The following is a 25,885-nucleotide window of genomic DNA, read 5'->3' on the forward strand; positions in this document are numbered from 1 at the left end:
TGATTGTAAGCCTAAACTTTACAAAAAAATAAACAGGTTCTTTAAATCTGATTGGCTAATCACAGTGTTGTTCCAGGGTCAACAAAGATGTTGATCCAGGAACAAGTCAAACTCTGGTTCGGCCTGAGAACTCTGAATGTGCTTCATGCTGGAATGGCTACATTTATTTCAAATGTCTACATTTCATTTATAATTTTTTATAATGAATTAATATTTAATTATTTCCTTTTTTAGTAAGTAGTGAGATATATGTCTCTTTGCAGGTAACAATATTTTTACACTACTTTTTTTTGTACGGTCCACAAAAAATCATATATGAATAAATGACTTTTTTTTTTTTAAATGTATAATTCATTTAGAGCGTGATTTCTTAACCATAGTAGCTGAGTTTTTAAGCATCTTTAGTCAAATCTGAATTCAGAAAAGTCTAAACATAAATGAACTACCACAGGCCACACTTTTCCACTTCAGCAAGGAAACCAGATTTATCTTACTGACTGATCCAGTGACATCATCTCTCTTGTCCTGAAAAAGATGTATTACCCATAAGTCTGATTTATAGATGTTGCCTGTCATACAGTTTGAACAAGGGATTCCTACTATGAAACTGGAGACTTAAAAATAATTCAGTGCTTTCTATTATAAACAGGGAACAGTCAGTAGAAACAATCTGATTACGGGACATCTCAGTATTTTATATTGATACATAACCTGCACTGTTTTCTAAAATTTAGCTGTTCTCACACTTTAAGATTTTCCAATGTGAAAATATGGCAAACTGTTATTTCTAGCATTATATCTAGCTTTAATGCGTAATGCATTGAGTGGAAAGCCTACGATTGTTTTCTTCAGAAGTAACAAAAGCGTTAAGGTTAATCATTCAGAGTGAAACATGAGCAAATTTGTTATCGTATTGACTCACACAGCCCATGACACTTGGTGCCTTTCACTTTGCATTATTCCAGAAAATTAAATCACACATGCATTCCCGTTTCTGACTTTTACAAGATTGGAAACTGTGTAAATTGCCCAAGCGGAAAGGAACATAAAAAATAAATTGGTAACAAAGTGAGAGAAACAAAAAAATATATTATAACAATAAAAAAAAGATTTCCCTGGGGCCTAAGACATAAAATGGCTGAGATAAAATGGGAATTCTAAAGACTTTGTCTAGCATTCTCTCATTGTTAGCTCATAGAATGCAACGTCAGTCTGGAAGTCATTAGCTAAATGTTCCGTTTTAATGACAGATATATGAATACTTTGGGAGGTGAGGAGAGGGGAAGGCTATCTGCGTATTATGTAATGTGGGCATTAGATTCTGTGACGCAAAGAGGATCAGAGGCTTTGCTATGAATTATGAGTTACTAAAATGTGCAACATAATTTTGGATAGACGAAGGGCAATTTGGTTTAAAGCATGCTTATTTAGAACTATTAAGTAAAAATGTGCATTTTCAGTTTTTTTTTGTATGTCCATTCTTGTAAGATATCTGGGTAACACTTTATTTTACGGTTACACCTATTATTTGCTTATTAGCATGCATATTACTTGAATATTAACCACTTATTAGTGCTAATTGATCACATATTAATGTCTTATTTTACATGACCTTATTTGACATTCTTAATCCTACTAAACACCTAAATTTATCAACTACTGCACTAACTATTAATAAGCAGCAAATTAAGAATGCAGAATCGCATACCCTTTCCTGTACATCAAAGTCATAGTTCTATAATGCATATAAAGAAGTAATTATAAAACTTTATAGAAGTTTTTAACACTGCATTTAAGGACAAAATGACTTATTAACTTATAGCTACAGGTAAGCTTATGATCATATGATGCATGTGCTTTGGCAGGCGCCCCTGTTCTTAGTGCATTATGTAATTAACGAGGAACCTTTCTCAAGAGCTGATTATAAAATACACATCTTGGCGAAACAACATCAAATTCGTTTGAAAAACCTGGAACTGTAATTTAGACTCCATGGACGCAGTCAAAGGAAGGAAGAATTATTATTTTGCTCACTCTAATCAGGCTCTTAAAAGAGGGCGGCACTCATGGGGATACTTTCTCATTTTGGACGTATGCATAATGCAATTTCCAGCATAAAGTAGTGAATATACAATGAGGTCATGCTTTTAACCCTCTGCTGGGGCCAGGTTTTGCTAAAGCTCTCTGATTTGCTTCACCTAGGTCATGCTGTAAACATGTACATCATTTGTCTCATCTGCTGTAGTATATCTCCACTTCGTGTGCCTTCGTAAGTTGTTCCCACTCTACAAAAAAAATGATGGAATGTCTTCCCTTGTGTTTTCAGAAAGGGATGGAGCATATTTTCAAAGGAATGTAAAGCTCTTGAGAGAACAGGTCAAATTAAAGTCATATATCTTAAATGGTAAATGCCACGTTGTGCTGTGAGGTGTTCATTGTCTATCTATCTATCTATCTATCTATCTATCTATCTATCTATCTATCTATCTATCTATCTATCTATCTATCTATCTATCTATCTTTATGGGACATACTGTATTTGGTATTTGATATTGGACTATAAATTACAGGGTGGACATTATAGGTTTATGTTATATTGATATATTTATGTATTGATTAATATATAGCTAATTGGACTGTACATATGTACACTTTCACTAACAGGTTTTTTGTTTTGTTTTTTAGCATGAAGTGTGATCTGGCATTTGTCCAACGACAGTTATTATCTATAGCTTTTTGCTATAAACCTGACTTCAATCTTGACCTTCTCACATACCTATGCTCACATTTAGGTCTTCACCCTTACCCCAACAGCCCCAGGCGCGAATCAGTACTGCATTAGCTAATGAAAACTGTCATGACGTGCTGTCACAGCAACAACCCGCACCTCTTCAGTCCAGCGCAACCCTCCTCCGGCACCCCAAACCCTCCCCTTTTGAAACCAAATCTGCGCCCCTCGTGATAAAATTCAAGAGAGATCAGTTATGAGGAGGGAGTCTGTGAGTCCGGCATCATCTGGATTTATCACGTATCAGCTTTGGAACATAAAGACACCGTGCAGTAACACCTCGTGATTGAATGTCTTCCTCTGTGAACTGTGTAACTCGTTTCGTGCGCGAATTTTAAACTTTGCGCTTGGGTAGCCGTGGCATCTCCAGGTTTTACGCAATGAATTTTTGATCATTATCCAGGGGTTACCACTGTGGAACTGACTGAGGATTCGAGCGGATAGTTATTTTAGTCTTGTACATATATTGTTGTCTTAGTTATTTTTTACTATATTTCACGGAGTTCACCTTTGGTTCGGGTAAGTGAGGTGCTTGTCACTTTTCTATTGTTGTTGGTTTATGAGAGGCAATAACGAATATGGCGTGGGTTCTTAAAAGTGTGTAATCTTTTTACACAGACTATATATGCGTTTACGTAGCAGTAGTTTTTGTACAACTTCAAAAACGACATTTTGGTCAGAGTGTGCCATGTAGACTCCCGCGTTGCAGGCGCGTAAAGAGGTAACCATAGCAACTCTACGCCGATTGATAGCCTATAGTTCAGTAGCATACGCCACTAAAATACTTTATTGCATGTACATATGACAGGTGTAATCACAAAATCGTTTTTATGTACGTCAAAGATAGTTTTGATTGCGCTTCTGAAATCGAAAAGGCTTGTGCCCTGACGGAAATTTCTTTTAAAAGTAATTGTAAGCTATTCGCACTTTCACAAAAGTTCCAGTACCTTTGATGTTTTTGTTTGTATACTTGTGCTAAAGAATATTGTACATTTTTAATACACATGCTACAGCATATATTTTATACAAACTTGTTCACAAGCATTGGAGCAGTTTTTTTTTAATTGTGAATGCCAGTGCCTGGTGAATTCAGTGGATTTGGGCATGTCCATAATGTATTTTTAATGCTAGATGAGGATTTCTTGGTTTTCAGCAGAGCAGAGCTACTGTAGGGTAGAAAATTGAATTAACATTAAAAATTAACATTTGGTTGCCATTGTTGTCCATAGAAGAATGATTCTGCGAAGATGTCTCAGAATGTTGGCCCTTTTGCTTCTGTTCACCTTCATAAAATCTCAAGGTAATGCTGTATTTTCTTTTCTTTTCCTGATATTCTGTATGTAAATAATTTGTATTACTTTGTATTTGTGTCTACCACCTTGTCAAGCCTGTATCATATGAGTCATATAGACTACATCTATTATTTTTTTTGTGTACTAGGTTTATATAGTGCTATAACTAATTCAGTGTTACACCATATTTAATAACTTCATGTAGCTCAATAAACATATACTTAATTACAAGGATTTAAATGTTATATGTAGTGACAAAGTGAATATAGAATAAACAAATAACATAAAACATGTACCCATTTGTAGATGTACAACTGGAAGATGAGACAGTTTTTGACCTGTTTGAAACCAGTGGGATCACACGTAAGACCATTGGTGTGAAGCTTTTCAAGGGTCTGGACAATGATGCTCCAGCATATCGCTTCATCCGTTTTGACCAGCTCCCCTCAGTCAGCTCCAAGGCGCTACAAACACTTCTTTTGCAGATACAAAACAATGAAGGCTTCATCCTGACAGCCACACTGCGCCAGGATCGCACATCCCGCGGCACCATTCTTGCACTGGAAGGCCCTGGAGAGCGCAGGCAGTTCGAAGTTGTTTCGGATGGAAGAACCAACACTTTAGATTTGGTGTACTGGTGGGCTGATGGCTCACGCAATGTGATCTCTTTTGAGGATGTAGACCTCTCGGATTCACAGTGGAAGAATGTAACGCTTTACGTGCATGGAGAGACAGCAACTTTGTACATCGGCTGTGGACTCATTGATAGCTTTATTCTTGACGAACCTTTCTATGAACACCTGAGTGCCACAGGTGGCCATATGTATGTGGCCAAAGGCGCCACACGAGAAAGCCACTTTAGGGTATGTTTGACCATAAATTATATAGAAAAGTAAATTGCATGCCAGTTGAATGCATTAGGACATAAGCTACAGGATATCAAGAAATATAACTAATACATTTTTGCTCTTAGTAAGGCAATTTAGTCGGCATTAGTAGTTGCAGTGCATGCCAAGCAAGTTGCTGGAAACTGAGTAATAAATTACAGCTGATCCTCTAGTGTTCTGTAAATCCAACCCAACTTCCCAGTCATGGGAGATATATGTGAACGGTTGAAAATTGGCAAAGTAAGCCTGACAGCAGCTGTTGTTTCTTTCAGGGCTTGCTGCAGAATGTACGTTTTATCTTTGACACCCCACTTGAGGACATTCTGGAGAGCAGGGGATGTGATCTTGGAAACCCAGGTAGGAGGGGCTTGTGAGTCTTAACATTCTTTTAACACTTTTAGCCAGCCAAAAAATATTTGTGGGATCAAGATGAAGTTCCTGTTTAATTGGAACTGCTGTACGGAATATGTAACTCAGGAAGGGATTCGTTCTCTAATGAAGTCCATTTTGTTGGAATATTTTGTGTTTTGGTTTTCTTCAATGTCAGCCGAATGGTGGCTGTGAAAAGAATGGGTTTTTAAAACTGCAGGCTTTTGACATCCTTCGCTCAGGGGAAGGTTTTTGGCACTTGACACTTAGCTTTCTAAATAAACATGCTTAGAGGGGCTCACGCTTGTGGAGACCTGTGCACGCTCACTCAGATTAGCAGTAACCACTGTGACTGAAGAAATGATTAGCTTAGAATTGCCATAATGTTCGTGTACTACAAGCCTGTATTTGTTTAAGTAGGCCATCCATCAATCTGTTCTGATTTTGTAAGTTTTTTTCAATGCACATCAGCCCTCATGACTTAATTTTAATATTGGTATGTTGTTGTAATTGTACAAATATTAGAACTAGCTCATTTTCAGCCAATTTTTAACCAAATTGTCCTTGTTAGGGGCAAAGGGACCATATGTGGGTTCACCTAGATGGGTCAGTAGGTCATATGGCCAAGAAAGGAGGAAGGGTAGTTAAGTTAAACATGAATGCAATAAGAACACACACTCGCGTGCACACACACAGAAGCACACTTATAGTCACTTGAGGATTAAATGAGTTCTACAGATCTAGAAAAAAAGCCCTGGCGTCACAGGGAGTTCAAACCAAAATACTATTATGCTTCAGAAGTGTTTTGAGTGTCTAGAGTATGTTCAACTAATAACTGTTGGAATAAGTCTTTACACATGATGGTAATCTACATGTCAAATACAGAAATTATGAAGGTATATTTGATGCTGTCCTCAGAATCTCTCTTTGTTATCAATCACAAATGAATCAAGTAAAGATATTTACAGCTGTCTAATCTAAATACTATGTGCTTTTTATGTTAGACTTTTAATAATAGTTTATTGGGGTAACTCGCAGTTCTGCCCCTCCCAGATACTATACTACTCCTTCTGAACTACTTAAAAATAACTTCAAAACATTTGCTTCTAAAGGCAGCAACCAAGAATTGCTGAGATAGGTCTCTGTGCCTAGAAATAGTTTGCTCGCGGTAACATGTGTGTTATATCACAGGAGCCAATGAAACGTTTTAATTTGGCTTCCTATTGCAATCTTCAAGCGCCTGAGTGTCGTGTATAAAGAGGCTTTATTGCAAACAGGTTTAGTTGTCATGCTGTGAGATACCCAATGTCTGCATTCTCCATCTTTAGATGGAGGGTATAATTTTTCCAACATTATTTTCCAACTTTTTCTTATCCCACCTTGCCCAAATAAGCAACCCATTTGTAGTTTGAGATTCCTCTGAAAAGTATAAACATTGTGTCTATCAAAACACCAGTGACAAATGTAGTTTTTTATGCTTTCTTTTTGCTTGAATTTTCTGTTATGGATAGGATATTATAGTATACACTATTTCAAAGGTTTGTGATGTTAAGATTTGTGAAAGAAGTAGCTTTCCAACAAACACATAACATTCCCCTAATGTTAGTTTTTGGTTATTTAAAAAAATAACATTGGGGGAATGTTCTTTTAGGCTGTTTTTTTGTAAGCATAAAATAACGTTCCCAGTAATGTTTGACATATTGGAGCAAGTTTAGAATAACGTTAGGAGAACATTAGAGTAATGTTATTCTAATGTTAGAATAAAATTCTACAAACCAGAAACTAACATTCTGTTTCCACAAAGAAAACTTTCCTGGCTAACCAAAAACTAACCATAAAAAATTGTTTTCTGGGAACCAAAATCTTAATATTCACAGAACATTCTGAGAACCAAAATCTAACGTCCCAGAACGTTCTGGAAACCAAGAATTGTTTGTAGGGTTATGGTCACCCATGGGATACCAATGGTTTTCACTACGAACACCTTATTTTTATTGCAAGTGTCTCACAAATGTAACTGCCACGGCTTTTAAACCAACCTATCAGAATTCATGTGTTAATTATAGAAGTCTAGATCTAATTAGATTTTCTTCTCTCTTTCCTCAGAGGAGGCGAATGTAGTCAGTGAGAGTGCAGAGGTGGTGGAGGTTCCGTCTTCAATTGCCACTAATGTTATTGGCCAGAATACCGATGTTCCAGCAACCAGCTCTTCAGAATTGATGTGTGAACGTTCCTGTGAAGAACTGGCCAACCTCTTCCAGGAGCTCAAAGGTCTCAGAGTTGTTGTTAGCAACCTCATAGATGGTCTGCAGAAAGTGGTAAGTCCTGCTGTGTTGCTTTGACAGATTTAAATGTTACCCATGTTATTCTACACTTTATGAGGCCTTAACAAGACTAGTATAACCCACTGTATAACTTCTACAATTTAGAAAAGAGCCTCTTAGATCTCACAAACAGACAGAGCATACCATATTGCTGATGTTAACTGATTTTGTCAGATGTTTAAAAAATGTTAAGGCAGTTATGTTTGTGGGCACATGAATGGGATAGTTGGACCATAATTTGGTATCTGCCCACATATCTGTGGCAGGAATGTGAGCTCAGTAAATCACAGTGTCAGACGTTTTCTGTTGGAAAACATCTAAAATCTTCAATGCATGAAAATTTATAGTTATTTTGACTTCTGGTTATGTTTGAATGTGTGGAAAGACTGAATGAGGTCTCATTGCAGCATGAAGATGAACAACTGTGTGATTCATTTCATTTCAAACTGACTTTTTAGACAGAAGAGAACACGGCGATGAAGGAGGCACTAAATAAGATGCAGAGTCTTTCGGAGCAGACTATGTGTTGGCAAGATGGCCGTATGTTTGAGGACAAAGAGGACTGGATTGTGGATAGCTGTACTAAATGTACCTGCCAAGAAGGAAAAGTGGTTTGTCGTCAGATCACTTGTCCTCCAGTGGCATGTGCCAATCCATCCTTCATCGATGGCGAATGCTGTCCAGTTTGCCTTCGTAAGTGGAAGCACAAACATAAAGTAATAAATAACAACCAAATTATTCTTTTGTTTAGAGAGAACTCCCACCTCCCACAAATTTATACAGACCTAAATACAGGCAACAAAATGTATTTGCACATTTCCTTATGATATGGCATCTGTATTTGTCTAGCAATGGACAGTGAAGATGGCTGGTCCCCATGGTCAGAATGGACTCAATGCACAGTCACATGTGGAAGTGGCACTCAACAGAGGGGCCGCTCTTGTGACGACACAAGCAATACATGTTCTGGACCCTCGATTCAGACGCGCAAGTGCAGTTTGGGAAAATGTGACCGCAGAGGTAATACAACCACTGCATGTGTGATAGTTGGAAATGAGTCACCTTTAGTACACTTACAGTAACACTGTTTTTTGTAGTTCGTCAAGATGGTGGGTGGAGCTTATGGTCTCCGTGGTCGTCCTGCTCAGTGACGTGTGGAGAGGGTCTGATCACACGAATCCGTCACTGCAATGCTCCTGTTCCACAAAGAGGTGGAAAAGACTGTGAAGGTGACGGACGAGAGACACAAAGCTGTCATGCGGATCCCTGTCCGAGTGAGTACTGCATATTTAATCATCAGTGTTAAATATGCGTGTTAGCTGCATTTAAAAATAATTTATGCTGTTAAACATTAACTTTGACAGCCCTACAAAATTTAAAGCTCAACCCCAAATTGAGCCCAGCCACACACATGCTCATATAGAAACCATCTCATCCACCCTGCTGTTCAGATCTTAACTGGAAAACACTGAGAGGATGATGTAATTCTTTCCAGGGCTTATATTATCGTTAGAACAGGGAGGGTACATAAATTTGGGCAATTTGTTCAATCAGAGGATTATGGCAAAGATGCTTATGAAATGATGAATGAGATTCACATCGGAGACACGGCAGATGACTGGGAACACCCTGAATTTTTTTTCGGTCAGAGGCTATTGAATGTTTAGGATGTGGGCTAACTTTTAGTTTCTGAGGAGCAGTGCTAGAAGATTTTTTGGGGGCATTTATGTGTTATTTCCACATTAGCCAGGAATGTGCAAGCACACAGACTGCGATATATTAGAGGCATTACATAACACAACATTTGGTCCAAAATTAAATTAATTCCTAATCAAAAATGCTCTTTAGCATTTTTAGTTAGTTTCACTACATTGGTATCAGTTCTTTGAAGTCTGCACTAGAATATCTGTGTTTGGTTTTCCTAAAATTGCATAAGCTGAACAATGGCACAATAAAACTAAATAACAACCAGTTTAATAAAAAACAAAAACAGAATAACAAGCAGATGGACTTTGTCACATTAAAGAGCACAGAATAGTATGTTCATTTATAAACATTATTATTATTAGGTCACAAAACAGATGCTGTAAATGCCCTCTGGGGGCACTGAGTCACTCTATGAGCAGATTTGTGAATACTAAATTTTATGGTGTTATATCTAATAAATAGAAAAGTAACCCATTTTATGTCGTTTAGTTGATGGTGGCTGGGGTCCTTGGTCTCCCTGGGCAATGTGTTCGGCTACATGTGGAGGGGGTCTGAAGAGCCGTGTTAGGGAATGTAACAGCCCTGAACCACAGCATGGAGGAAGGAAATGTCTTGGAGACTCCATTGAAAATGAAGTATGCAACCGACAGGAGTGTCCTATTGGTAAGAAAAACAAACATATGAACAAAATACATTGCATGTATGCCCTTTTACAGCGCTTTTCTCTTTCAATTTTTTAATTAGTGAGAAAGAATAATATGTGATGTTTTATACTAAAAACAGTGCTGTGTTCATTTGACAGATGGCTGTCTTTCAAACCCTTGCTTCTCCGGAGTTGAGTGTATTACAGTTACTGATGGATCCTGGGAATGTGGACCCTGCCCGAATGGTTATCGTGGCAATGGAACTTCCTGTGAAGATGTCAATGAGGTGAGCAAAATTACATTAGACTAATTACATCAAAATACTTTGGAACAAACTTATTACTTTAAGTGTTAGGATGCTGAGGTGGAGTGACGTCAGTGAAATTTGCAAAAAGGCCCATTATATATTATCAGTAGCTCAGTGATATATGAAGCACAGCTCACACAGAAGTCACTTTCAAAACAAACAGCTGTCTGTTGGTCAGTGCAGTGAATTTGCATAACCAACTGACATGATGGTAAATCATACAATCGCAATGAGAAAATTATTAAGCAATGGTAAATATGACTGCACTTGTTCTACATGTTTGTGCAGGTATAGTTAAAGGTACAGTTCATCCAAAAATTACAATTATGTCATTAATTACTCATAAGACATTCATCTTTTCTTATCTCTTTGCTTTCTGACCCTGTATAGATGACAGTGTAACTGACCCATTCAGGGCCCAGAAAAGTAGTAATGTCTGTATTAACATAGTCCATGTGACATCAGTGGTTCAAGCGTGATTTTATGAAGCATATAAGCAATAATTTATAAGCAAAAATAATAATTTTATTTAACAATTTCTTCTCTTTCGCGCCAGTCTTGGATGCACGTAAGACTGAACCATTGATCTCACATGGACTATTTTAACCATGTCCTTTTTACCTTTCTGGGCCTTGAACATAGTAGTACTTTTGCTGTCTACAGAGAGTCAGAAAGATCTCAGATTTCATCATATATATCTGAATTTGTGTTCCGAAAATGAATGAAGGTCTTAAAGGTTTGGAATGACATGAGGGTAAGTAATTAATGACAGAATTTTTATTTTTGTGTGAATTATCCCTTTAAATTGGTGAATTGTGAATTGGCTTTTCTAGATATCTACATGACTTTTCTAAACTACAATAAAATTTGAAAACAAATAATATATTACATATATTACACTGAAGACCTAACCAAAGTCATATCTAGAGACTAGAATATCATGGAGACTAGGGGCAAGTTATTTTAACATAGCAACCTAACAATAATCTAGCAACTACCCAGAACACCCTAGGAACCACATAACAATGCCATGGCACCACGTCGATAAATTTTACATAGTCAAGGACCTCCAGCTCTTCTCTTTCTCTCAATTTGCATTCTGTTGTGTGCAGTGCGACATGGTATCAGATCTGTGTCATAAGGTGGGTGGCCTACAGCAATGTGTGAATACAGACCCCGGATTCCACTGTCTCCCCTGCCCCCCGCGCTACAAAGGGACTCAGCCCTACGGCATGGGAGTGGAGTCAGCTAAAACCAACAAACAGGTCAGTCATATATACATCACCCTGCATACCACTTACCGAGCCTCTAACTTACGATGAGCCTCCTGGCAGAGATACCCTCAACAAGTTCTCAAAGTTCTGGGTCATGTGTGTTTAAATAAACAAAGTTTTAGCATCTGTTGCTTTTTTCCTTATGAATAGGTGTGTGAACCCTACAACCCCTGCAAAGACAGCAGCCACAGTTGCCACAAGTATGCTGAATGCATCTTCCTCAGTCACTTTACTGACCCAATGTACAAGTGCGAGTGCCGTATCGGTTATGCTGGAGACGGCATCATCTGTGGAGAGGACTTTGATCTGGATGGATGGCCTAATCAGGATCTTGTGTGTGGAGCAAATGCCACCTACCATTGTAAAAAGGTACTACATAACTACATTAAACAGAGTCGTTCTCTCCATTTGGTGCCATTTTGTCAATTTAATGCAAAAAATCCATAGAACATTTGGATATACTGAAGACAAAATGCTGAGAGTAAAGACATCTCTGCATTGGTCCAATTTAATGCAGTCCAGACCTTAAGGTTTACCTAAAGGCTGCTTTGCTAGTTTTTCTAAGCAATATAAAATGGAAAGAAATTTTGTTTCACCTTAATAAACCCCATAGGACAATGGCATCAAGTCAGGCAGGGGGCCCAGTGACCATGAATTGGAGGAATGTTTTGATTTGGGCCAGTGTTTACTGTCTATCGTTCCTTTTGGAATCGTATATTTTATATCCCTTAAATGGCTTTGTGGTGAGGTGTTTAGCCAAAGGGAGGGAGAGCAAAAGTAATAATTACATCATTCTTCTCCTGTGATGGATAATTGCTTGATTATGTCATGATACACCGTGGAGAAAAACCAGGACCAGAATCTGCAAGACATCATGGATCTGAAGCCTGGGAAGCAATGAGAGCCAAGCGAGAAAGCTATAAAGGATAAAATATGTCCACATAATAAATTAAGGAAAATATTGGTAATGCACACAATGAAGAATTGAGATATCATAGCAGAAGAAGCATGAAATTCGTAGTATTGTATGTGGGTGATTTGTTGCGTTTCATTTGATATGAATAACTATTAATGTCAGGTTTCTGGAATGAGGCCTTGTTTTACACTGCACACATAAGCGAAGCAGTAGTCTGACAGCCCGGGCTCAAAATTAACTAAAATACTTACTTCCAGAATTATTTCACAAAAAAATCGTAGTTATTATAATAATTAAGAATGTATACAATCAATTAAACGTTTTTATAAGAAGTCTCTTATGCTCATACTGCATTGATTTCTTAAGGAAAAGTAATATCATGGGGAAAATATTTTTTTTTACGCTATCAAATAGCTTTATTTCTTCATTTTAAAAGATAATTTATTCCTGTGATGGCAAAGCTGAATTTTCAGAGGCTATTTCTCCAGTCACATGATCTTTCAGAAATCATTGCAATATTTTGATTTGGTGCACAAGAGACATTTCATATTATTATGAATGTTTGTAAAATGTTTTGTTAAAACCATGATACTTATTGCCAGGGTTGTGTGATGAGAATGTTAATAGATATTGTAAAACAAAAAACACAGTTATTTTGTTATTCATTGCATTTGTTGTGGTGGCTTAATTTAATATTATCCACAGATGTGTTGCTACATGCACCACATGCAATTTCTATTTTCTATTAAATTTTCCACTGAGAACAATGTGCAGGTTGCAACAGATGTTTTCTCTAATATACATTATTAAGTTGCATTTAAGTAATCTTTAGTTTTTGCCACTGACTTACTCACAAGAGATCTATATGCACTGCTTATGCTCTCACTCTCAAACAGGCCTGTGTTTAACTTTTTTTTTTTCTTTTGCAATTTCTGCAGGACAACTGCCCAACTCTGCCCAACTCTGGTCAGGAGGACTTTGACAATGATGGACAAGGAGACGCCTGTGACAAAGATGATGATAACGATGAAATTGTGGATGAAAGGGTAAGGCAGATTTGAAGTTTATGGATTTGTTTTTCTTTATGCTACTGATACATACTGTAAGAGTGTATGCTATTCAAGTAGACAAATGTATATGATATATTTATTCCAGGACAACTGCCCGCTAATGTATAACCCAAGACAGTATGACTACGACAAGGATGATGTTGGAGACCGTTGTGATAACTGCCCGTATGAACACAACCCTGCTCAGACCGACACTGACAACAATGGGGAAGGAGACGCCTGTTCTATTGATATGGATGGAGATGGTACAAAAAACTTGATAATACATACGAGTCATTTTGGATCACAACAGATGTAACTCACGTGTCCTTTTTTTATTTCTGCTCTTAGAGATTCTAAACGAGCGAGACAACTGCCCTCTCATTTACAACACAGACCAGAAAGACACCGATTTAGATGGTGTTGGAGACCAGTGTGACAACTGCCCCTTAGTCCACAACCCGCAACAGGTCTGAAGAAAGATGAAGTGTTTTTACAGATTGAAAATCTTTAGCATTTTTTTTTTTTAAAGAATGTACCATTTTCTTTTTGCAGACGGATGCAGATAATGATCTAATTGGAGACCAGTGTGATGACAACCAGGACATAGATGAAGATGGCCATCAGAATAACATGGATAACTGCCCGTACATACCTAATGCTAACCAAGCCGACCACGACGGAGACGGGAAAGGAGACGCTTGTGATCATGATGATGATAATGATGGCATTCCTGATGACCGGGATAACTGCAGACTAGTTTCCAACAAGGACCAAACAGACTCTGATGGTAAAAACAATGTTATATGTACTACATTAATAGTCTCCATTTATAGTATTGAAAAAATGTATCATTCATATTTTTCTCCCACTATATGAAATTGGATAGTTAAGCTCAATGTATTTGTATTTCAGTTGGACTTAACTATAAGGTCTTATTAATACATTTTTGTTAATTCATTAGTTCATTTATTTCAGTATTTGTTCATCTGTAATATTGTTAAAATACAGTTTTTTGTTAGCTCAGGTTCAATTAAAAAATATTAACAGATAATAATTTTGATTTCAGTAATTTGTAATACATTTTGAAATTAAGAGTAACTAAGAACTATTATGTTAACAGTTTTTTAGAGATGCATAATACACTAATACCAAATACCAAGGTATTTTCACCATTGACAATAACATTGCATAATTATTGTAGGTCCTGGTTTATTATAAAACTAATTACATTATAAATATTTTAGAAAAACATTAGTAAATTATTTTATGCATTCAAAAATATAACTGTGTTTTGAACCAATATCTAATTTCTGGTCTTTATCATTCATCTCCAAAATAAGGAATGTTTTGATATAATGATGTGCCTATTTAAAGACATTTTGCGTGACAACTGTTTTGCAGAACAACTAGAAAACTGATAAACAACGCTAAGAATTTTCCTCTGGGCTCCTCACACCTGTTTGTCTTAATACACAATCCTGCATTCAATTTTTGTGTCATGCAAGAGTCTGTTGTTTTGGACGTTGTTCATATTTCCTATGAGGGTCGTCCAAGAACCTGTCCCATAAAAAAAAAAATCAAAGACAAGGCATAAAAAGCAAGCAGATAAGAAATGCATAAATGTCTTGCTGGCATCATGAAATGCCGAAGAGTTGCATCCCGGGGTAGTGCTCCACGTCTATTTGTGTTTTATGAGGTATTTTAGACACAGATATACGCAGCTTGACTTTAAGCCTAAATGGTATAATGGTTGAGTAAGTTCTCTGTTGTCAGGCCATGCTTACTGCATGCGTTCTCTTTTATAAAGTGGATTTGAAATTTAAGTGGGGTGAAATTTGCCTTGGCATTCCGAAGGGTGTTCATTTCGGCGGCCCTCTGAACTCCAAGTGCTAGCTGAAGCTGTCACGGTCGATGGGGAGATTGGAGATCTTTGAGGTTTTGTTGGCTTAAAGAGACAATCCCAAAGCTTTGGGAAAACCCATTGTTTTCCAATTTTCCTAAGGGCGAAGTACCTCTTGGCTAAGACTGCACTGTGATGCCAGTAGTTTGCCGATCAAATGATTGAATGTTTTTAAGCTTAGATTTGTATTTTCTAGGTCAGTGGCTTTGGAGTGTTTTATGGAGACGAACGACTTTATATGACCTCATAATGATTTGTTTATAATTATTTGTCTAGCTTTTGACACTCACTCGGCAGTTGGTTTAACGTTCTTATATTTTTTCTCAGGTGATGGCCGTGGGGATGCCTGCGAGAATGATTTCGACAACGACAAAGTCCCGGATATCTTCGACGCGTGCCCAGAAAACAGTGCAATTAGCGTCACAGATTTCCGGAAGTTTCAAATGGTTCACCTCGACCCTAAGGGAACCACACAGATTGATCCCAACTGGGTGGTCCGAAACCAGGGCAAAGAGCTTGTGCAAACTGCCAACTCCGACCCTGGAATTGCTGTGGGTAAGTGAGCTGTGATGCAAACATTTCCATACGTGAAAAGCTAAAATGTGCCAGCATTGATTCTGGATTGTTTTTCTGCACAATAACAGGCTTTGACGAGTTCAGCGCTGTGGATTTCAGCGGGACCTTCTACGTGAATACGGACAGAGACGATGATTACGCAGGTTTTGTGTTTGGATACCAGTCTAGCCGACGTTTTTACGTAGTCATGTGGAAACAGATCACGCAGACGTACTGGGAAGACAAGCCATCAAAGGCGTTTGGCATCTCTGGCGTCTCTCTCAAGGTGGTCAACTCCACCACAGGCACTGGGGAAAATCTACGCAATGCATTATGGCACACAGGCAACACCAAGCAGCAGGTAAACTCTCCCTTCACTTTTATTAGTCCTGACAGATTTCTCTTTTCGTGCCATTACTAACAATAAACTGTCCAATAAATTCCCATGATTCAAAGCAGTGCTGTCTGCGTTAGTGCTTAAAATGATGGATGGCTTTCCAATATCTTTTAGGTGCGCACTCTGTGGCACGACCCGAAGAATATCGGCTGGAAAGACTATACGGCCTACCGCTGGCATCTCATCCACAGACCGAAGACTGGATTCATTAGGTATAGATTCCATCTTGCTTTAGACACTAACTACTTATACTTTTATGTTTGTGATATAATGTAATATATATGTAATATATATTAATATAATTTATATAATATAAAAGATATATAATTTCATGAATAATATCATGAATATAACAAATGCTTATTATATTGTATTTGACACTGTATAAAAAAACTGTATTAAAACTATATGACCTAATTTAGGAAAAGACTCAATTAAGACAAAATTTTGTTGTAGACAGCAACTTTTTCTATTCCAAGACACACATTTTTTTCATGAGTTTTTAATATAATAAATATAATATAATAATTTTTGTATTAATTAATAAATATAAATACAAATAATATGCGGCTTCATTACCATTTATATAAATACCATTTATATTAATTGATATAAAAATGTAAATTCTTTCAATAATGTTGTAAATATAATTACATTTTAGTATATTTTATATAAATTATACCAATTATAACAATTATAAATAAATATATATATATACTGTATATATATATATATATATATATATATATATATATATATATATATATATATATATATGTATTGTGAAAATGTTAATAAAAAGACATGTAAAACAATGAAAATATGTTTGCTTGTTTGTTTTTTTCCCAGAGTTGTTGTGTATGAAGGCAAGCAAATCATGGCAGACTCAGGACCGGTTTATGACAAGACCTTTGCAGGTGGAAGACTCGGGTTATTCGTTTTCTCCCAGGAGGCTGTCGTCTTCTCTGACCTCAAATATGAATGCAGAGGTGAACAAATATGACTGTATGAAAACATTTAAATATCCTGTGATCTTTTTTGTCTAGTATAAGGATAATTTCAGTTCTTTTTTTTCTTTTCTTTTCTTTTCTGTTTCATTTTTCATTTTTTGTTTGGCAGATAAATGAGTGTGATTGGAGTGCTGTTATCTCCTGTCATGGACTTTTTTGATCAAAGCAAAACCGGATCAGTGTAGTGCTTTAGTAAAAGACGAAAAAATGAGACTTTCTGCAATAAGGGCCTGTAAAAAGGCCAAATCCACAGACCAGAGGTGCCTTCAAGAGGTGAATATACCTCCTGCTGGACAAGTATGAAAGGAAATAAATATTTGGTCAGCATTGCTTTAGATTCTCAGTTAAAAGTTGCACAAATAATCTTTGTAATGCTACATTGAGTCCTGCCATCTTGAATATGAACCCAAGGGTTTATCGTTTTTCATTTCATATCCTTTATTCTTTTATATGTCTTTCTCATCATTCGTGTGGAGAACATTTTTGTGGCTTTTCGTGTTTGTTGCAATGTTTAGGGGAGATGTATTATATTCTGACCTTTTCTACTATCTACTGTAACTTATTTGTCTTTTTTTCTGGTTATTAGTTATCGTTCCTTTTGTAATGTATCCCTTGCTGACTAATTGTAAATACTTATTTATTTGTTTACATTGACATTTTTTTTTACAGATGAGGTTTAAAATAATGTTTTGCATATGTTATCAAACTGCATTCATGTCGGTAAGGCTTCGTCATTGGCCATTACTGTACAGTATCTACACAAAAACTGAATGTGACAAGAGGAAGTGTAATGTAATATTCCTGAACAATTCAGAAGTGTCAAGTTGTTATCTCTTTAACACTGGTCCTCAGTGACCCCAGCCACAGAGACTTTTCTTGTTCTGATATGTACAACGGTGACAAACCAGGATTATGATCTCAGCAACTATCCAGTTTCTAGATCACCCTAACTTGGCCTTGAACCGGCAATTTTTGTGGTATCAATCCTACCAGCACCTTCTTTTGTATATTCAATAGGAAAAAGCACCAAATGCCAGTGAAAGAATTAATATAAATTTCAAGTTTTTATGAGCTGATAAAGGAATATATATTACGCCTCACGTGTACATGCTTTAAATATCAACTTTCATTTTTCAGGTCACCGCGCAACACAGAGCACTTCATTAGATGTTAAATTTAAGATTCATCTACAGTATATGGCTTGCTGCTAATCACATTTCTAGGTATCATATTTGTTTTCTATTAGCTGTTTTTGATATTTTGATCACGCATATGCATTTCCATGTATGTGATGAAATAACTTCTGTCAATAAAATTATATACAAAAATTGAATGACTCTAGAAATGTAACTTACTGTATAAAGATTTCAGCATCCTACTAAAGGTTTAAACTGAATATTGTTAGACTTGAGAGTAATGTATTTTAAATACATAATGCATTTTAACATAAAAAATGATACATTTAATGTGATACATATGTCATTAATACATAAACGTAAAGATTTCTGCACACTAAAAATCATAGCATACTTTATTTGTATCTATTTGATTTTATTTTGCATCTTTTTAAATTGCTCACAAACATGCTTCAAACTGTGGAACAAACATTATATAAAAAAAGAAAAATAAAGTAGACTGATTGATAAAATTATATATATATATATATATATATATATATATATATATATATATATATATATATATATATATATATATATGTAAGCAATCCATGCTGCTAAGTGTAAGTTGCCAGTATAACATAAAAAACACTAAGTGCATCTTTAATGAATTTATTCTTAATTCCATGTAAACATAATTTATATTTGTGCTTTAATAATGCAAATGGAAGCATAGACTCCTTTAAACCATTCCAAATGAGCTAAACATGTCCAATTTTGGTAGTGTTTTTCTGTCTTCCATCTGCTGATCCTCTGGGCTCTCTTTGGAGCATTCAGGGGAAAACAGTGCTTGGTAGAATTAAGGCGGCATTCTGTCCTCCAGTAATACTTGTCTCTGAAAAACTGCCCACATTTCACTGCTTTCAGATGCTGCAGAGCATTTTGCAGGCTGATGTGGTAAAGATACGCGAGCGTGAGCGTGTTTTCGTGTGTGCGCAGCTGACACAACTGTGCAATTAGGGGATAATTAAGGGGAAGTGCTGTGTTAAATCTAATGATCGGGCCGCATAGCAACAGGGGAAAAACAGCATCTTTTTTGCGAACAGACACGAAGACGTGCATGTGAAGTATTTGAAACCGATTCTGTTATCTTTCATGTGGTTTATGAAAGTGGAGAATTTTTAGAGACTGGAGAACATCATGAAATATGTCATCTTTGTGCTTGATGCACATGAATGATGCTCTCTAAAGCTTGGATGTCGTGTTACCGTTATTTAGTAGGCCTATAAACAGATCCAGCTGTGCTCACGGTACACTGCAAACCCAATCACACAGACAGCATTGTGAACCTAATGCTTCTGCCGTAATTTTCACGTGGAGGAAGCTGAGCATTGTGTCTCCCGAGGAGATATCAGATGCAGTTCTTGTTCCAGGGACAGGCACAAAACAGTGAGAAAAGAAGAGACAGATCTCAGAGGAAGCTTCTAAGAACGCTGTTAAGTCTCTGTTTCTGGAAAGCATCATTAAAAACTAAGCATCTAGGTAATAAAATATAACACTTGAGATATTGCAGGACCTCAATGTTCTTTACTGTTTTGAACAACACTGTGTCATGGTCCATTTACCTCATATTAACAGATTCTGTGCTCTCCTTTCTTTTTTTCAATAATAAGACATAAAAGCACAGAACAATTGTCCAATTCAGTCAACGCCAATTCAGTATTATGGTATGAGAAGTTCTCATGATTTTTGAATTGGAGGTTTTCTGAAGTGAAGCTAACAAAAGCCATAAATCTGCTAACATTTTAGGATTAGGGATTATTTGAATTTAAGGCATCTTGCATTTATTGTTCATAAAAATGCATTTTAAGACATTACTCTTATTGCCCTATTCATCATTATGAAAAAGAACTGTAATGACAGAAATATATAAATAAAGTGATAAAATGCAAGAAATACAGTAGCTGAAATTTATGAACAGGACAGGCCAGAAATATCTTCTTTTTCTTCTATTACTTCTACATTTAGTCATTTTGCAGACGCTTTTATCTAAAGCGACTTACAATTCAGAGTACACTTACAATTTAAACATAGAAAACACTTAAATTTTTCTGTGTACAAAAATATACATAACATACATAATACATAATAACATAATAACAACATACATAAATAATAATGGGTACAATTAGGGTACTCACTACTTGGTTTTAGCATTTGGGTAAGATTTTTGTGAGTAAGATTAGTTTTTTTTATGTTTTTGAAAGAAATCTGTTATGCTCTATTTATTTGATAGACTAAAAACATTAATACTGTGAAATATTAGTGCAATTTAAAAAAAACACTTTTCTTTATTTAGATATGCTTTAAAATGTCATAAATGTCATCTTCTTATGGCTGAAAAGCTGAATTCTCAGCATTACGCCAGTCTTCAGGGTCACATGATCCTGTTTGTGAAGATGCTCAGTAGCAGAAATGGAAAGTTTGACGCTTTTACCTTTATCTCCTGTGTATCCGTTTGACTGTGCAACTGAGTGCAAAGCCAAACTACTGAAGCAAAACCGTTTCCAATAATCCACATCCACGTAGTCCAACAAAACTGGGAAACTAGCCTAGAAATATTCTTGTAGGTCAAATGTATGCAGAAAGAGCGATGAGAACTCTTTTATCACGCGAGTATGTTTTTGAAATGATCCTGTCTGCTGTTGTCATTCTAGTTGAGTGTGGAAGACTAATGGGTCACTGGACTAGAACGGTCTAGTGCTCTTTTTTTGAACATCAGTATGCAGCCATCTGATCAGTGCATTTCCTCTCAAGACCCAAAATGACTACCTGCAAAGTTCATTAATTATAATCATCTCTTAAAATATCGCTTTCGTCCTGTTTTGGAAGAAATTTGCAGAGGCCAAGATGGTGGATAAGAAAATATTTTCCATTTTCCATGTTTTTATAATTTTTGAAACACAAGCCTGCCATATGTGGCGGGATGGACCCGTGATGCAGTAAAAAATCTTTTATGGAAATTGGGAGCAAAGTTTAAAGTTTATGAACTACTATATCATCTGCATTGACCGCATAAAAGATGAAGTAATTACATAAACGACAATAAAGTGATGTAATGTTGGCTGCCCCGTTTCGTTTTTTAGTGACCTCAATATTTGGATGATGAGCAAACTAATTAACGCTTGGTGTGAGAATGTTAACAAGTTTTCCTCGAAAGAACACAACAGAGACAATTTCTTAAAGGAATAATTCACCCGAAATTAAAATTTGTTGTAAATTTACTTACACCAAGATGTAGATGAGTTTGTTTCTTAATCAAATCAGTTTTGGAGAAATGTCACTTTACATTGGTTTCTCATGAATCGATGACTTTAATTTGATTATTATTTTGGTCCAATTGAACCCCGTTTACTTTCAGTGCATGGACAAGAAACCCTTTTTTCAAAATATCCTCATTTTGGTTTCTTTTATTCTTGGTTTTTTTTTTTTCTCACTATCCCATAAGCTCCTCTAAGTTGAACATTTATTCAAAAACAAATCAGTTGTCTTAAAATTGGCAGATATTAGCAAATGTCTTTCACACATGTTCTGCTATCGGTTCATCTAACAGATACCGATGCTGTGGCCAAAAACAACAGCTTGTTTCGCAGAAACCCGTAGAGCGAGAGGAACTGAATTGTCACAACAATGGTTGAGCTCTCACTAATCACGCTCTGTGGCCATTGCGTGCTTTAATTACATTGGCTTACTCATCTGCATATTTGTCCCGTAGGTCTAAGGTTATTTCAAGCAAAAGTCTGCACATATCACAACAGTTTTGCCATTTGAACAAATCTCTTGACCTAGAAATGTCCAAACTAATTCATGTTATCTAAACATCTTCAGAAAAAGCAGAGAAACAAAGACCGGCCATCATTAATTACCTTCATTAATCATACTTTACTGACAGGCAGGCTATTTTTTATGCAAAAACCAGAAAGGGAGAAGGAATTCAAAATTGTTGTTTTACTTTAATTCAAATGTCAGTAAAATCGCTTTCTCATGTTTACATAAACAACATCTTCATCAAGATTCATTGTCAAAATACATGCAGTTCCCTATATTTTTAAGCACCAAGGGAGATTTAAAACAGCTTGTACCTCAGCTCAATAAGAAACCTCATGGAAAAACCCTATCTGTTTCATTCATTCACATAAAGGTGTAAGGCATCTGCAAAGGTAACACGCTTATTTTAAATGCGTTTGATGTGAGTGCAAACAACTTAATGAAAGGCACCAGTCTGACTTCACTATTGGCAGGCAAATAAAGACGAATTAATGCTGCAAGTGTGCCAGTTTCAATGTTTTGAAAATAGAGGGACCGCAAGATCGAGTATTCATTTCAGAGCAAATTACAGATGCATCTTTTCCGTTGTCGCACAGAGGCATGGCAAATTGATGATGTATGATTCAGGGTAGATCAAGAGGATATTAACATTGCCACATGCTGGCCATGAGATGAGCTCATGGAGGAAGTTCAGCACATTTCAAACACCAGCCACTTTAACATTTCTGTGTACCCAGCCAATCATCTGTCTGAGAGGCAAAGCCGATTAGCTCTGCACTCGAAACACCAAATAAATGGTAGTGTTGAGGTCATGATGGAAGGTGGCAGATTAAATTAGGAAAGCTTTACATAAAGCAGGTTCTCAAAGTGTTAAGAGTTATTAAGTTGAGGGGCAAGTCTCTGTGGGGTGCTGCTGTATAAAAAAGAAAAATTCTCCGGCCTCTTTTTTCTCCTTCATTGCTTAAAATGTGTTCCTTTGATATATTTAAAAGGCAGTAGTCAGATTTTATAGATAGGACTGGATAGAAAATATATCAGTTTTCAGAATAATTGCAACTAAGCCCATAAAGGGCCAAGAAAATGGTAAAAAAAAAATGATGGGATGAAAAATAAAAAAAATGTAATGCTTTTACATGATTGGAAAACCTTTGTGTGACATTCACAGGCAGTGGAAGGAAAAATGTTTTGCAAATGTTTTGCAAAAGCTTTGAAATATACTTTCCTTTTACGTAATTTTTACCCCCTTGTTCCCTTAAGGGCTCCATATTTGATCTCAAAATTTAATCTCAATATCGATAACATTTCAAACTCAATCTTTTATACTGTGCAGAGCTTATAGCTATAGTCGCATGTGCTACTAAATACTTCAGCTAAATCTAAATCTACAGCTATGACACCAGTCACACTTCAAAAAAAAGCTTTTCTAGCTTAGATTTTTTTCATGTTTTCGAGTAAATCAATACTTTTCAAGTTAAAATTTTTACTTGTCTAGAAAATCCTTCTTTATTTAATAACATAAATATTTTTGCTGGAAACAAAATGAAAAAATCTAAGCTATAAAAGTGTTTTTTTAGCAGTGCAGTGTCACCAACGTTTGCCTGAGAACTGAGTGTGAAATTAAAGGTGTTGTGAATATCGGCAATAAAATCATCACATAACATTACAGGCTGCACACAGTAACAAATAGTGCAACCTGTGATTCACAAGTAAACGATTCTTATGAACTGATTCTTTTCAGTGAATCAACAGGATACAGACTGACCAGTGTAGTCCAAATTTGCATATTAATGACTCTAACATAGAGAGACAGACAGACAGGCAGAGATAGATAGATAGATAGATAGATAGATAGATAGATAGATAGATAGATAGATAGATAGATAGATAGATAGATAGATAGATAGATAGATAGATAGATAGATAGATAGATAGATAGATAGATAGACTTCAGGGTCTTAGACACAAATGGATTATGATTGAGATAAAGTGGTGAAACCAATACTTTCTCATTTTTAGTTGTTCTTTATTTAGCCTTTCTAACATTAACTACAGAGCAAAGTGCATACAAAAATGCCATTGAGTTTTCTGGCAGCCTTAAAAAAGGAGATATAAATCAGGGGAGGTAATGCAGACTATTCTCAGAGGAGTCTACAGAATGCAGTGTGCTTACCACAGCTCTTCATGGACTAGACCCAGCGTAAGAGCCCCTGTGGGGTGGACCTGCCGGCAGGGATGGCTTTTCCAGATGCCGGCAGGGATGTCTTTTCTGAGTCCGTACCAACAGCCTACATGTCCAAAGCGAACCGCAGGACTTTTTGGGCCAGGAGGTTTCTCCTGCGCTCAACCTGAAACATATGCACGTATGCACCGCATGTGGCCCCAATCAATGACGTGCCCCAAGAAACTACAGCTGAAAACGCACACGCTAAGTGGCAGCTCCTGCCAAAGCACGCAACCCGGGCTAACGAGCGGCTGCCTGGCGGGCACATGGCGTCAGGGTGCTTGTGCGTCACAAAAGGATGACAAACTGAGGCCAGCTGTCAGATTTGTCCTGATCTCAATTTCAGCACTATTGCAACATAATCCTGGGAACTGGTCAACAGCCCAGGGATGGTCAAAAACAATCCAAACACAAATGCCAACCATTGAGACATAATGTTGTCTCTGGCTGGATAGCTCTGCACGTGTTCGCTTCCTGTCTGAGAGGCTATGCCATGGTTACAGCGAATAATATAAGCAGGCTGTGCCATGCAAGAGACAAATGATAGAGCAAAGACAAGGTTAGGTGGAGACTAACAACATGATCTCCTTTGATTTATGAAGTAACCTTGTGTTGGATTTTGGGAAGTTCTTGTTTTCAACAAACAGGACATTTAATCCCTATGTGCGTGCTGACATTTCATCTGTCTTTCCTTTAAGCCAGTAACTGGAAGAAAAAGGCCTTCTGTGAAGCACTAAAACAAAGTTGGAATGCTTTGAAGCATTTATGTTTCTCTGCCGTTCCTTTATGCGCACAGGTGTAGATCAACGGTGTCGACAAAGCCACCGATTAATCTTCATTCTGCGTCCTCCATTTGACTTGGGAAATATCACAAGTCTTTACGAGATCTAAAAAATACCATTAAAGCACAAGTGAGTAATGGAAATAGCATTCCTTATTTGAATAATGGAATAAGCATGTGGAAATGGCTTTAAGCGGTAGGTGATAACCTAATGGTAGCACACAAGCCAACAATGCAAAACATAAATGACTTCTTCTGTATTTAAAGTGGGTAAACACGGAAATCACGAGCTTTGAAAATATAAGTCTTACCGCAGTAAGCGGAGAAGTACAGTAGACAAAGAAACATCAAAGGAACAGGAACGATAAATTACACCCAGGTGTAAAATTGACAGTGTTCTAGACACACTTTAAAGGACTATAACTCTACAGATGTGGCAGGTTAAACTTCTGTTTTTTTGTTCCACACGAAGTTGAGGAATGCAAATGTAAGTATTCAGGTGATCAAATGAGTTT

At 36.6% G+C, this 25,885-nt stretch overlaps 1 protein-coding gene across 2 annotated transcripts; it reads left to right on the plus strand.

The window, feature by feature from the left end:
* Window positions 1–2,975: 2,975 nt before the first annotated feature.
* thbs2b (thrombospondin 2b) lies at window positions 2,976–18,755 on the plus strand. Of its 2 annotated transcripts, XM_043254346.1 has the most exons (21): window positions 2,976–3,307; window positions 4,018–4,088; window positions 4,387–4,943; window positions 5,240–5,324; window positions 7,443–7,654; window positions 8,119–8,353; window positions 8,510–8,680; window positions 8,758–8,934; window positions 9,857–10,030; window positions 10,170–10,297; window positions 11,431–11,583; window positions 11,743–11,961; window positions 13,447–13,554; window positions 13,664–13,823; window positions 13,909–14,027; window positions 14,113–14,347; window positions 15,788–16,015; window positions 16,105–16,376; window positions 16,527–16,624; window positions 17,262–17,401; window positions 17,532–18,755. In XM_043254346.1, the coding sequence occupies exons 2-21, from the start codon at window positions 4,022–4,024 to the stop codon at window positions 17,537–17,539; spliced, it is 3,546 nt and encodes a 1,181-aa protein (XP_043110281.1). In that variant the 5' UTR covers window positions 2,976–3,307; window positions 4,018–4,021; the 3' UTR covers window positions 17,540–18,755. The 2 variants fall into 2 exon arrangements, with proteins under 2 accessions (XP_043110281.1, XP_043110280.1); XM_043254345.1 differs by having other exon boundaries at window positions 17,262–18,755.
* The last annotated feature ends 7,130 nt before the right edge of the window (window positions 18,756–25,885 follow it).

The sequence above is a fragment of the Puntigrus tetrazona genome, chromosome 12, assembly GCF_018831695.1.
Source record: "Puntigrus tetrazona isolate hp1 chromosome 12, ASM1883169v1, whole genome shotgun sequence".
Lineage (NCBI taxonomy): Eukaryota > Metazoa > Chordata > Actinopteri > Cypriniformes > Cyprinidae > Puntigrus > Puntigrus tetrazona.

Coding starts and splice junctions, on each gene's coding strand:
- thbs2b (XM_043254345.1), top strand. CDS start 4,022: ATGATTCTGCGAAGATGTCTCAGAATGTTGGCCCTTTTGCTTCTGTTC. Junction 4,089..4,386: donor CACCTTCATAAAATCTCAAG/GTAATGCTGTAT, acceptor ACCCATTTGTAG/ATGTACAACTGGAAGATGAG. Junction 10,031..10,169: donor CCGACAGGAGTGTCCTATTG/GTAAGAAAAACA, acceptor TTCATTTGACAG/ATGGCTGTCTTTCAAACCCT.